The 13,271-nt window shown below is 49.0% G+C and overlaps 1 protein-coding gene across 2 annotated transcripts in view; it reads left to right on the top strand.

Annotated features, from left to right (window-relative positions):
* Positions 1–1,794: 1,794 nt before the first annotated feature.
* ATP6V0A2 (ATPase H+ transporting V0 subunit a2) overlaps positions 1,795–13,271 on the top strand; it is a 28,767-nt gene continuing 17,290 nt past the window's right edge. For both annotated transcript variants that reach the window (XM_080941396.1, XM_080941395.1), the window contains exons 1-6: positions 1,795–2,017; positions 5,421–5,499; positions 7,933–8,030; positions 9,289–9,426; positions 10,491–10,579; positions 12,424–12,550. In XM_080941396.1, coding sequence (XP_080797522.1) covers positions 1,901–2,017; positions 5,421–5,499; positions 7,933–8,030; positions 9,289–9,426; positions 10,491–10,579; positions 12,424–12,550 — 648 coding nt within the window. In that variant the 5' untranslated portion in view covers positions 1,795–1,900. The remainder of the gene's footprint in view (positions 2,018–5,420; positions 5,500–7,932; positions 8,031–9,288; positions 9,427–10,490; positions 10,580–12,423; positions 12,551–13,271) is intronic.

Genomic DNA, 13,271 nt, shown 5'->3' with positions numbered 1-13,271 from the left:
GTAAGCATAAAAAAAGGTTGACTACTGTCACATATTCCAGAGAAAGGTTTAGAAAATGCTTTAAAAGACTTTTAAACTAAAATTGAATGTATTATTATTTGTGTATGTGTGTGTGTGTATGTGTGTTTGAGTGAGGTACATGGAGGACAAGCTTTGGAGTCAGTTTTCTCCTCCTTCCTTTTGTATCCAGGGAGGGAACTCAGGTTGTCAGGCTGTGTAGACAATGCCTTTACCCACAAGCCATCTTAGCAGTTCTATAGCATTAAATGCTCTATTTCTTACTATGTAGATCAGACCAGCTTGGAACATGTAGAGACCCACCTCCTCCCCGTTCTGAGTGCTGAGTTTAAAAGCATACACCACAATGTCTCAGCCAGCTTTCTTAAACTGCCCAGGACCATCTATCCAGCGGTGACACTGCCCATGGTGGTCTGGACCTCCCACATCAATCAGCAATCAAGATAATTCACCGTAACCATGGTTACCGGGCAGTCAGATCTGTGTCATCTCTTAAGCTGAGATTTCATCCTCTCAGGTGACATTGTGTCATGCTGACAGTAAAACCTAACTGGCACTGGGACATCTGAGCTGAGATCTCAAGGAGCCAGCTTTGAGAAAGTCCAGTGGGCCAGTGTTTTAAACGGAAGGAGTCCAGAGTTCAAGTGTGCAGACCAGGGAAAAGCAGAGAGGAGGTGTAGCCCAGGGAAAGGAGTCAGGGCCCCACAGGAGGAAGCAGAAGCCACCTGGTATGCACTCTCTCCTCTGTGATGGTGAGGGGATTGGGTTTTATTTGCATGCAACAGGAGAAGCCGGAGATTTTAAGTACACATCAGATTGTATGTTGTTGCAGAGGTCTCGTGACTGCTGGGAGCTAGCAGTGTGGCTGAGGGATTGCAGAGGCCACACACTGCACCACTTAGGGCCCTGTCCCATGGACCGTATCCCTCCCAGGCTGGCAAATCCACTGTGACAAAGGCAGCTAGTGGTATCTGACTGTGCTGAATCAGTATCTCGGGGGGTTAATAGCATGATCTCAGAATAAGGATGATGGCTGCATCCTCTCTGGACCTTCATTAAGAATCAAAGGATTGTGTACGTGAAACAGATCTTAATGGCACACCTTCTCCTCTTAGAGGACCTGACTTGGTTCCCATGTCAGGCAGCTCACTCCTAGCTCATGGACGAACTAAACCTCTGGCTTCTGCAAGTCATGCATGCACATACACCTTATAATAATAAAAATCTCTTTAAAAGATGTATTGTGTGCTTGAGTGTATATATATATATATATATATATATATATATATATATGTATATATATATATATATATATATATGCAAAAGCCTATCAAGGTCAGAAGAAGGCGTTGAATTTCCTGAAATTGCAGTTACAGGTGGTTGTGTGACACCTTTAATCGCAGCACTTGGGAGGCAAAGGCAGGCGGATCTACTTCCAGAGCTAGTTACACAGACTGTGTTTCGAATAAAACAAAAACATCTTCAAAAGTAGCTGGCCGTAGTGGGGTACGCCTAGAATCCTTGTCCTGAAGAAGCTGAGGCAGGAGGATTGTGAACTTCAGACCAACTTGGGATCCACGAAAAACTTAAGAAGTACTGAAACAACAAATTCTAAAAACCGCGCAGGGGTCACCCAATTAAGGACTCCTGCCTTCTGTGCGTCGATTGGCCGAGCCGTAGTGACGGACTGCCACGGTTCCGGCCGTTCATTGGTCATTCTGCAGTGGGCGGTTCCCCGGGGCGGAACCGGAACCGGCTGCGGCGGTGGGCGGGGCGTGACGGGTGGCTGTGGCGGCGGCTGAGCGGTGGCCGCGGTGGCAGCGGAGGGGAGCCCCATGGTGCGGGTGCGCAGTCCGTGGAGGCTGAGCGAGGCGGCGCCGCCATGGGCTCCCTCTTCCGCAGCGAGAGCATGTGCCTGGCGCAGCTCTTCCTGCAGTCGGGCACGGCCTACGAGTGTCTGAGCGCGCTGGGCGAGAAGGGCCTGGTGCAGTTCCGAGACGTGAGTGTCCCGCGGCCTGCGGGCCTGTGAGGTTCAGGGTTGGGCGCCGCCAAAGCAGGCTGGCACCGCGGGGACTCCGGCAGGGAGATGGCTTTGCAGGGTAGCCAAGGAGGGCCCCTCGGAGGAGGTGGCCTTTGAGCCGAGACCCAGATGGGACAGGAGCTGTCAGGGAGAAAGACGAGGGTCTCTGGAGATGGCTTTGCAGTATAGTCAAGGGAGGCTCCCTCCAAGGAGATGGTTGGTCTTTGAGCTGAGATCCGGATGGAACAGGAGCTGGCAGTGTTAGATGTGGAGGAGAAGGTTCCCCAGAGGTGATTTTCCTGGGTGACTAAGGAGGGAACCTCACTGAGCAGTACTAAGTGGGATAAGAGAGGCAGGAAGAAGAATGAGGTAGTCTGACAGGTTGTGAATCCTTAGAGAGCTTTTGAATTTTTGACTCCTGTGTCATGATGCGCTGGCATGGTTGGCAAGTGACAAGGACCTGGGTCACACTCAGTAGGTGTGGAATGGGGGCAGTCTCTGCAACTATAATAACACACTTGTGAACGCAGCCTTTGGCTTATGTTCAACCTTTGGTCTGCCAACCTTTAAGGGTCAGGACCTTGCCCAACTTGTTCTTTTCCTCATTTCCCACGAGTGGCACGGGCCCTGGCATTTATTGGCATTAAATAATTGTTGGATGAACAAATCTTTGATTGAGTGACTTGTGGCCTTGGGGACTCAGTGAATGAGGCAGATGGAGTCCCTGTGCCGTGGGGGCTCGAAGTCTGGAAGGACAGCGGGGAGGCACTGATCCTGAGCTAAAATGATACGTGCTATGGAGAAGAACAGTGCAGAAAGTCTGCCGACCAAGCCCTGATTCCTACTAATGGCATTAGTGTAGGCTCCTGGCCGTTTCCCTGTATCTTTCTGATGGGTCCTTACTCTAAAGAGGGAGCATCTCAACCTACGATCTGATATGAATGATCCTTGCACTGTTCCAGAGACTCCTAAATGACAGGCAAGGGAGCAGGCAGGGTGCAGTGCCCTTCCTGGGTCCTGGAGCCACTTGGACTTCAGCCCTTGGATCTTCATATCTGACAGGTAGGGTGTGGTGCTTTGAGTAGGACCAGAAAGATCCAGGCTACAGTGGTAAGGGAAGCAGGCTTTTATATCAGGTCTGTTTGTTCCATCCTGTCAGGCTTCAAGCCAAGACATTATCGAGGTTCAATCTTAGGCCTGAACAAGCAAGCACTCCTATCAGCTCAGAGCCTCAGGTTTCACCGAGTGCCGTTACATGAGATCCAGGGTGGACTCAGGAGCATTTTAAACAGGGAGTCAACCAGAGAGACAGTGCTGCTGCTCTTTCTAGGGGGAAAATAAAACAAGCATCTTGCCGAGCCTTCAGAGGTGCTGGGTGTAGCCCCGGTCTGCTCAGGCATCCGGGTTAAAGTGCTTGTCGGGTCCCAAGCTCTCTCACCACTTTTGGCTTATTCTGGCCTTTCTGCTCATCACCCTTGGAGGGGGCGGGGCAGCTGAAGTGACTGTAGTGGGAAGACCTGGAAGGAGAGAGGTTGTGGCTCTGAAGGGACAGGTGGGCTCAATTCCGTCTCTACTCCGAGGACAGCTTTTTTCCTTGGCTGCTGGGGCAGGAAAGGTTGAGTGCAGTAGCTCCCTCTCCACTGCCTGGAGCTGGGTGTGGTATCGCAACACTCTGGAGGCTAAGGCAGGAAGGAGGCTGAAGTCAAGGCTTGTCTGGGCTGCACAGGGATGTCTCAGCAATTGAGTGCACTTGCTGTTCTCGCAGAGGACTGGAGTTCAGTTCCCAGCACCCACAGTTGACAGTGGTCTATAATTCCAGCTCCTTTGACTTCCTCAGGCACCTACACTTATGTACCCACACCCTGGCAGACCCACACACACACACACAGAGAGAGAGAGAGAGAGAGAGAGAGAGAGAGAGAGAGAGAGAGAGAATCTCAAAAAACAAGGTGGTCTGTTGAAATGTACTTTTATACTATTAGGTTTGAGTTAAAGTGACTGCAATCTTAAACACCCCCCCCCAAAAAAAAACCAATATTTGTAACCCACACAACAGAAAAACAGTGACAGTCCAAGCTGCTGCTGCTGCTGCTGCTGCTGCTGCTGCTGTTGGCTGTTAGCATCCTTGAAGAAGGAGTACACCTCTTTACAAAAGATCCTGCCATTCGGCTAAGAGTTCAGGCACCACGTTAAAAAAAAAAAAAACAACTGGCAAGTGGATCTGCAGGCACAGCTGGTTCTCAGATCCTGGTTTCCATTCTCAGTTTCACAGAAGCCACACTGATTCATCTGGACAAGAGTGACCCCCAAAAGTGAGAGGGAATGAGACAGAAGTGAAACCCCAGTTTTGATCTTCTAACTAAAGTGTTAAAAGAAGCCGAGATTCTCAAACAAGCACTGAGACTTTGGGAACAGCTGCTGCTCGGCTGTGTAAGCAGTCTCACGACTTATCTTGACATTGGAGCCCAGGGCAAATGCCACACCAATCCTGATGCAACCTGGATCATAAATGCCTGTCCTTATAAATGATTAGTAGAAAAGTTGGATACATAGCCGCACACCCTTTAGTCCTAGCTAGCACTCAGGAGACAGAGGCAGGGGCATCTCTGAGGCCTGGTCTACAGATCGAGTTCCAGACTAGCCAGGGCTACACAGAGAGACCCTGCCTTGGAAAACAAAAACAGAAAGTGGGGTTTTGCTGCTATTGTTAAGAATAAAATAATTACTGTGTGTGTTATCTGGGAAGAAATTGGCATGTTAGCTTTTCAACTCATTTTAATACCGCTTTACTTTGAAGCAGGACTTTGAACCCCAAGTGTAGTTGGACGTGACCTTGAACTTATGACCCTCCTGCCCCTACCCGACAAGTGCTGAAGTTAGAGGTGTGTGCCACCACTCCCAGTTTCATGTGGCTCCTGCAGGCCTAACCTGCACTCGCCAACGACCTCCACCCCCACCAGTTTCCTTTGATTTTTGGTGTAGACTTTCTCTGTCTCAGGTTGCTGTTCTTACAAGTTTCATATCCATGTTCATGGCTTTTTTAAAATTAAGTGTTTTCCGTGGGTTACTTCTGAGCCAAGGGCTATTTTTCAGGCTTTTCTGGTAACGGTTGCCAACTTGAAACCCCTGCCAGTTCTCCCTTTGTTCAGTGGCCAGTGACAGTGTGTGCCCCCCAAACCTCTGGCCGTGATAATTTCCTCCCAACAGATTTTACCTTCGCTCAGTGGCAGAATGTGACCCAGCACTAGCAACTGAAAATAAAAAATTTTGATTTAACAAGGCCTGCATTTGATTCTCCCCCACCAAAATGGCTTAAATAGATAAATAAAAGCAAATTTAAAATCTTAGGAACTTAAAAGCAAAATTTTCTTTCTTTTCTCAGCTCAACCAAAATGTAAGTTCTTTTCAAAGAAAATTCGTTGGTGAGGTAAAGAGGTGTGAAGAACTAGAACGAATATTGGGTAAGTTTGTTTTTTTTTTATCTCAACATAAGCATATGTTTCTTTCAGAAGATATAGATGAATAGAGGAGAGGGAAGAAGCCGGGTAGCGGCACACACCTTTAATCCCAGCACTTGTGAGGCAGAGGCAGATACATGTCTGAGTTTGAGGCCAGCCTGGTCTACAGCCCAAGTTTCAGGACAGCCAGGGCTACACAGAGAAACCTTGTATGGGGGCGAGGAGAAGAAAGGAAGAAAAAAAAAGAAGGGTGATGTGTGGGGGCAGGGAGTTGCTCTCTGCTCTGCATAATGGTAGGTCTGTCATTTTTGATGGCGGCTGAGTAGGATTTCCTGGTCTCTTGTGCCACGGCTTACTCAGGCAAATCTGCATAGTCTCTTTTGTAAGTGAAGAACCTTGTATGCATGTTAATATCCCTCACTCAACTTAAGCTGCTATTTAGGAACAAGAAAGGCAGGAAATGGCTGACAGCTGGCTTGATAACTCTGGTGGTTTTGCAGGGCTTCCTTTGTGAATGGGGTAGGTTGGTGCTTGCTTAACTTTTACAACCCAGTGGCCCAGGCACAGGATTTCCTTCATCTCTACAATCTGTAGTAGTCATTGTCTGGGTGTAAAGAGTTTTGACTTTTAGAATGATTTTTTTTTTGAAGATTTATTTATTTCATGTATACAAGTGCTCTATCTGCATGTACACCTGCGTGCCAGAAGAGGTTGTGAGCCACCGTGTGGTTTATGGGATTTGAACTCAGGACCTCTGGAAGAGCAGTCAGTGCTCTTAACCGCTGAGCCATCTCTCCAGTCCCTTAGAATAATATCTGATTGCTAATTGTTACTTAAGTATTTTATTTTAGTTAGGAATTTTTTTAATTCTTTGAAATTTTGTACACATTTCCAGGGCGTCTTGATCATATTTATCCTCAGCTGTTTTCCTTCAGCTGCATGCCTCCCTCCCCTGGTCCCTCCAAACACTTCCCTCTCTCAACTTCCTGTCCTGTTTTCCTTTAACGACCTACCTACTCAGCCTATGCCACCCATGTGTTCATGGCTGTGGGGCATCTGCGAAGACAGGTAACTGGTGGCTAGAGCCCCCAAAGAAGGTAGACTCTGCCTCTGCTAGTTGCCCTCAGTTGCTAATATCGAGGAACTCCCCTTAATTTATAGACTTCTTTTCTTTTGGGGGGGGACTGGGAATGGGGTGGTCAAGGTCTCATGTAGCTCAGACTGAACTGAAGCACATATGTAGCTGAGGCAGACCTTAACTACTGGTCCTCTTGCCCTCTTCTCCTGTGCAGTGGGATGGCAGGCTTGAGCAACCCCCAGCCTTTTTTTCTTTTTTTTTTTTAAGATTTATTTTTATTACTTTTAATTGTGTGTGTGTGTGTGTGTGTGTGTGTTTGTCTGTCTGTGTGTACGTGAGTGCAGATAAACCCTTGGAGAACAGAGGTGTGTTGTGTCTCCTAGAGCTGGAGTTCCAGGTGGTTGTGAGCTTCCCAGTGTGGGAACTGGGGATTGAACTTAGGTCTCCTGGAAGAGCACTCAGGACTAAGTTCTGAGCCATTTCTCTAGACAAAACTTGAACTTTTAGTTAAGGATTATAAATTTTACAATATTAAAAAAAGATTTATTATTATGTTCCACCAGTGTATGGCTAGGAACTTGTAAGTGCAGTGCCCAACAAAGCCAGAAGAGGGCATCAGATCCTCTGGAACTGTAGTGTCCACCTGAGGTCCGGGGTGAGCTGCCTCATGTGGATGCCGGGAACTGAACTGGGTCCTCTGTAGGAGCCGTGCTCTGAACCACCTCTCCAGCCCTAATACACAGTTATCAGGATTTTTTGTTTTGTTTTGTTTTTGTTTTTCAAGACAGTGTTTCTCTGTGTAGCCCTGGCTGGCTTGGAAATCTTTCTGTAGACCAGTCTGATCTTGAAATAAGAGATCCACTTGTTTCTGCCTCCCGAGTGTTGGGAGTGAAGGCATGTGCCAGCCCCAGTGTTAACAATAACCTTTAGTCATGCGGAGTCTCTTGCTTAAGGTGCTAGTTATTTGCATATTAATAGATCATGTGTTCAAGTGACATCATCACTTGTGTAGAATGAGGCTCCCAAAAGCAGAGAGGGCTGCTTGGTGCCTTGCAGGAGAGCCTGGCTCTACTGTGACTTGACTTCCGGGTTCCCTCTGAGGACCTCTGTAGGGAATGCCAGCCAGCTCTCTGCCTCTGGTGGGGGTACCCGTCTGCACCTTCAATGCCTTCCACAGGAGGAGGTACCCAAACTTGTTTTAGCCTAGGTTTTAGTTATGAAGGAAGCTGGGTAGCTCAGCCAGTATATGCAGGGGGTGACAAGGACAGGCAGATCTGTGCACCCAGCAGGTTGGGGCTGTCAGGGTTCTGATTGCAAAGGGTCACAGTGAGATGTCTGAGTGCATCTTATTTTCACAGTGTACCTGGTGCAGGAAATCACCAGAGCTGATATTCCCCTGCCAGAGGGAGAGGCCAGTCCTCCTGCACCACCTCTTAAACATGTTCTGGAAATGCAGGTAACTCGCTCCTGAAGACGCTGTCAGCAAAAGTCCCAGGGTTCCCAGGTCACCTTCACAGCGCTTGAGGGCTCTCCACCTCTCTCCCTGAGCTGTGGCCTGACATAAAGAACAGCAGGTGGCAGGCCTCAGTGACCTGCAACCCAGTTCTGTCTGACTGTGGTGGAGGGAGGCTAAGGAGAATTTAGTTTCTGTTGTAGCACGGGTGCTCTCTCTGGGATTACCCACCCTAGCACACTGTGGGTTTCGGGCCCGGGGCCTGCATGTCCTTCCCACTCCAAGGTCCCAGCAGGAGGTCACCATGTTGGGGAATGGAGGATACGATGCCATCTTCCCACCTTGCCTATGAACACAGGTGTTGTCTGAGATGCCATACTTTTTAATTTTGAGACAAGGTCTCAGTATGCAACCCTGGCTGGCTTGGACCAGGTTGGCTTTGAACTCATAGAGATCTGTTTGCCTCTGGTTCTGAGTGCTGGGATTAGAGGCATGTACTAGACTTCTTGTCGGGGTTGGCACTCAGAAGAAATATGGTGGCCCTTCATCACTCTTTTGAAATGATGGCGATGGTATTGCCGAGGCCCTTCTGTGGCCAGATGTTCTGTCTGCGAGGAAGTAGCCAGCTGCTTGGTGTGTGAACTCATGTCAAGCATGGCACCCTCCCAACAGCAGTTGGCAATCCTCTGGTTCAGCTAGGTGGCCTGGTTATAGTGGAACTCTGGCAGTGCCTGGTTATGACGTAATTATGGGCAGCAGTGAGTTTGATCGCTTTGGTGATGTGTAGCATGGTAAGGGGACAGGACAGGTGAGTGAGTTTGCATTGGCTCAGTGTTTTGAAGGATAAGGACCCTTGGTTGTGTCCACTGAAGCTTCTCTTGAGTCCTTATATTCCTAGTTGTCTGGCGGACCAGGGACTAACAGGAGAACGAGTTCTGAAAGGATGATCTTAGATTCTTTTCCATTGAGTGTGTGGAATGGACAAGCAGCTGAAGGAAGTCAGCAATAGCTGGGACTCGGGTGGGAGCCCACGTGTGGCCTGTAGGTGCTGAGGTCACTGCAGTCTGCAGATATTTGATGGCAGGTGGTGTGGTTCACCCCATGGATTAAAATGAGCCAGTGAACCCTGCGGTCTTGCTGTGTTCTCACACCCTGCACATCACATTGCATTCTGGCTCCCTGCCAGGCACTGTGGTGACTTTGGGTCCCAGGGGTATTCTCAGACTAAGCCCTGCTCTCACCGGCAGCTGTGTTATTGCAGGAACAGCTGCAGAAGCTCGAGGTGGAGCTCAGAGAAGTCACCAAGAACAAGGAGAAGCTGAGGAAGAACCTGCTGGAACTGGTGGAGTATACCCACATGCTGAGGGTCACGAAGACTTTCCTTAAACGGAATGTGGAGGTACGTGTCAGCAGGAGAAGCATACCTCGAGGGTCCACCACCGCTGCCTGTGGGGTTTGTCAGTTCCTTTACATCTTATGCCTTTAAGTTTGGTCTCGAGACAGCTTTATGTAGCCCTGGCTGGCCCTGGACTCTCTGTGCAGCCTGACTTTGGACTTCTGATCCTTGTGCTTGCACCTCCCCAGTCCTGGAGTTAAAGCTGGCCTTGTCACTTGGCAAGCACCCTGCCAGCTGAGCTGTCTCTCAGACTCTGCTAAAATGGACATGTTTTGAGACCAGGTCTCACTGGTAGCCCAGATCTGTCCTTGACATTGGAGTGAGTGCTGGGATTATGGGCCGGAGCCACTGTGCTTGGCATAGATGTGGCTTTGTTTCGTGTGTTTTAAGGGGTCTGCTCGGCCTCTGCTTTGCTTTAGGTTGGGTCATACACGTCTTCCTGTGCTGCTGCTTTTAGCAGGGACATTACTTCCCACCCTGAGATCCTTTCATTTACAGTTGAGAAAAAGATGATTTGCTTAGTCTTTAATGTTTTGAATACTGTTTTTAGTGTTTTTATTTTATGTGTATTGGTGTTTTCCTTGAATATTTACCTATACACTGCATTAAGTGAGTTATAGAGGGTTGTGAGCCACCATGTGGCTGCTGGGAATTGAACCCAGGTCCTCTGGAAGAGCAGTCAGCATTTCTAACCCATCTTTCTGGTCTATGTCCGTGAACATATGTTTTTGTGAATGCTCCAGCATCACCATGTGCTCAGAGCATTGCATCCCAGTTACGGCCCGCACCACACTAAGCTGTGCATAGGATAGAGCCCTCCCTTCTGTGTTTGCTCTCGCTTGCTGTACTTGTGACCCTAGACACAGTCATTGTCTCACTGACAACCACTCTCCCGTGGGCGTGTCGCGCTGTTCACCTGTCAAGCATGGTGATGTGACTTTCCTTATGGCCCTTTACCCGTCTCAGCTGACATCTGTTCCCGGTGGTACAGCACCTCTGTGGGCTTGTCTGGAAGCTTGTTGTGAGGGAGGAGTCTGTTAACAGTGTGCCTACTTCTGTCTTTCCAGTTTGAGCCCACTTACGAAGAGTTTCCCACCTTAGAGAACGACTCTCTGTTGGACTACAGCTGCATGCAGCGGCTGGGCGCCAAGCTGGGGTAGGTGACAGTGAGCACCAGGCCCCTCCTGGAGAATAGATGTGGGCCATAGAGCGGGTGAATGGGCCATTTACAGACGGCGATTGGCCCAGAGCGAGAGTCTCTCAGAGAACACTGGGCTCCTGTACATTGGACTTAATCACACAGTATTGACATAGCTGAAGGCCGAAGGGATTTCTTCTCTTGGTGTATTGAGTTGGAGAGAAGCTACATCTTGGTTCCCCAGTGTTGACCCCATGAGCCCAACATAATTGGTCTTTGAAGCACCAAATCCTGTGGTGGAAACGGATCGCTTCTGGGTTGATGGTTGTTTTTTGTGTCCTGTTTTTTGTTTTTTCCCTACATTTATTTAACTCAAGTGCCCAGAAGTCAGAGTACAGATGATAGGAGGCAGTGCTCCCTTACCTTGTGGGCTCTGGGGGCAGCTTGTGCCTTTCCCGCTGAGCCACTCATGGGGTCTGGTGTTAAGTAATACTCCCAGAGGCTGCGCCTGCCCTCTGTTCCTTTTGTTTCCTTTGTTGTCTATCCTTGTCCTCTTTTTCCTTCTTCTTTGAGACAAGGTGTCGTGTAGCCCAGGCTGGCCTCAAACTTACTACGTAGCTGAGGATGGCCTTGAGCTTCTGTTCCTCCTGCTTCAGCCTCCCAGGTGTCACCACACCTGGCACGGCTGTTTGCTCCGTCTGCTTTCCTGACCCAACGAGAACACATTTTTCTTGAAAATTTGTGACCTTTTGTTTTTAATTTTATTTACTTTTAAAAATGTATGATTTTCTTTTTTTTTAACTTTTAATTTTTTAAAAGGATTATGTATATGTTGCTTTGCTTGTCCGTATGTCTGGATACCATGAATGTGTCTGGGACACAGGTCAGCAGACCCCCTGGAACTGAAGTTAAGGCCCATTGTGAGCCACCTGGAGGGGAACCGAACCCAGGCCCTCTAGAACACCTAGTTAACTGCTGAACCGACTCCTGCTTTTTTATTTTTCTTATCTAGTGTGTGTGTTTGGGGTTGGTGCATGCACACTCTGGTGTGCACATGGAGGGCAGAGGAGAGCTTTGCTGAGTCACTTTTCTTTCCACTGTGTAAGGTTGGGCGTGGCTCAAACATCCTTACTCAGTAAGCATCTTGCCAGCCCTGTTTTTCTTTTCTGTGTTTCTTGAGATTGAAGCATGTTCTGGGCAAGTGCCCGGTAACAGAATCACTTCCCCAGCTAAAAAAGTTGTTCATATTCTCCAGTTCCTTCTCTGGGCACCCAGTGAGACTGGTATAAAGGCATATTCCTTTGGAGAGACAGGTAGCTGGGAGTGCTGTCAGCCCAGGGCCCTTTTTTGTTTCTTAGAACAGGGTTTTTGTTGGTACTTTTAGCTTTTGGAATAGCAAACTCCTGTCTGAGTTCTGCGCTCTGACTGTGTGCTCTCAGGGCAGACGTCTCATGTGTCCGTGAGAAGCACAGCCGTGAGCAGGTGGCTGTGTAGGCTCCTTTACTTTCCCGGCCGTCACTTGTTTAAGGAGCAGCCCTCTGGGCAGGAAGTCATGGGCATGGTGGCTTCTCTCCATCTCCTCACTTTGCTGGCATCTGGAGTTTGTCATCTTCCACACTGGCGTTTATAGGGTCTTCACACCCCAGTTAGTGTAAAGGGTACAGCAGTTGGTTATCTGGTTTTATCTTGAAATTCTACAACTTTCCTCTCACTCCGCTAGCCATAGGAAAGACAGCGCCAACAATCCTTTGTCTAGCACACGAATATCTTGCTGTTTGATGGCTCACACACCAGCCTCTTGGCCTGCAGGAGACAGAGGTCTTCTCAGTCCTCTAATGCCGGGGGTCTTCACTGTCTCACAGATTCGTTTCTGGCCTGATTCAGCAAGGCAAAGTCGAAGCATTTGAAAGAATGCTGTGGCGGGCCTGCAAAGGGTACACCATTGTGACCTATGCAGAGCTGGACGAGTCCCTGGAAGATCCTGAGACGGTGAGTGCCTGTCAGAGGCAGAAGCTGGAGTATTGCTTCTGCAGAGCCCTGTCTCTGCCTGTGTGCACACCAGCCTTTTGCTTGTATACGTACGCCATTTTGTGAATACCCAAAGATGCTTCTACCTCACGGCTCATACTGAGCCCTTCAATTCTCCTAAGTCCGGGCTTCCAGATCCCATCTCAGGAAGCAGCAGCTCCATGTCTAAGGCTCATTGCACAAGCCTCAGGATGCCCAGCATCTTCTACACTCCACTCTATCCCCAGACTCAGAGGCTGTACCCAGGAACAAAGGGAGTCTGGCTCATAAGCTTTCCTCTGCTCAGCCTGTTCTGGTTGGGGACTTGGCTGCACTTTTTTTACCTCTAGGTTTCAGGAGCCCACTCCCACAGAATTACCTGCCTTGCCTCTGTCTCACCCTAGCATCCAGCTAGCTCTGCCAGGGTATCTCACTCTTAGAATCTTCTAGTGGCTTCCAGTAGAAGGCCCATTCCCTGTGGTGGCTTGGGCCTGGCCTGTCCCTGTCTGTTGTTGCACCCTTCTGTCCAAGCCCTGGGAGGGCTTCCTCTCTCCCATCATGCTTCTTTGTGGGTTTTTCTTCTGCTCCAGTCTTTCCCTGGTCCATGTGCCTCTCCTTCATCTTCATGTTCTCAACACTTAACCGTCCTCCTCTCTGGACCCTTCTTTCCCACCAGTTTAAGATGGCCACACACACCCTGCCT

The sequence above is a fragment of the Micromys minutus genome (assembly GCF_963924665.1).
Source record: "Micromys minutus genome assembly, chromosome: 29".
Lineage (NCBI taxonomy): Eukaryota > Metazoa > Chordata > Mammalia > Rodentia > Muridae > Micromys > Micromys minutus.
This window is presented reverse-complemented; position numbering and strand designations above follow the sequence as displayed.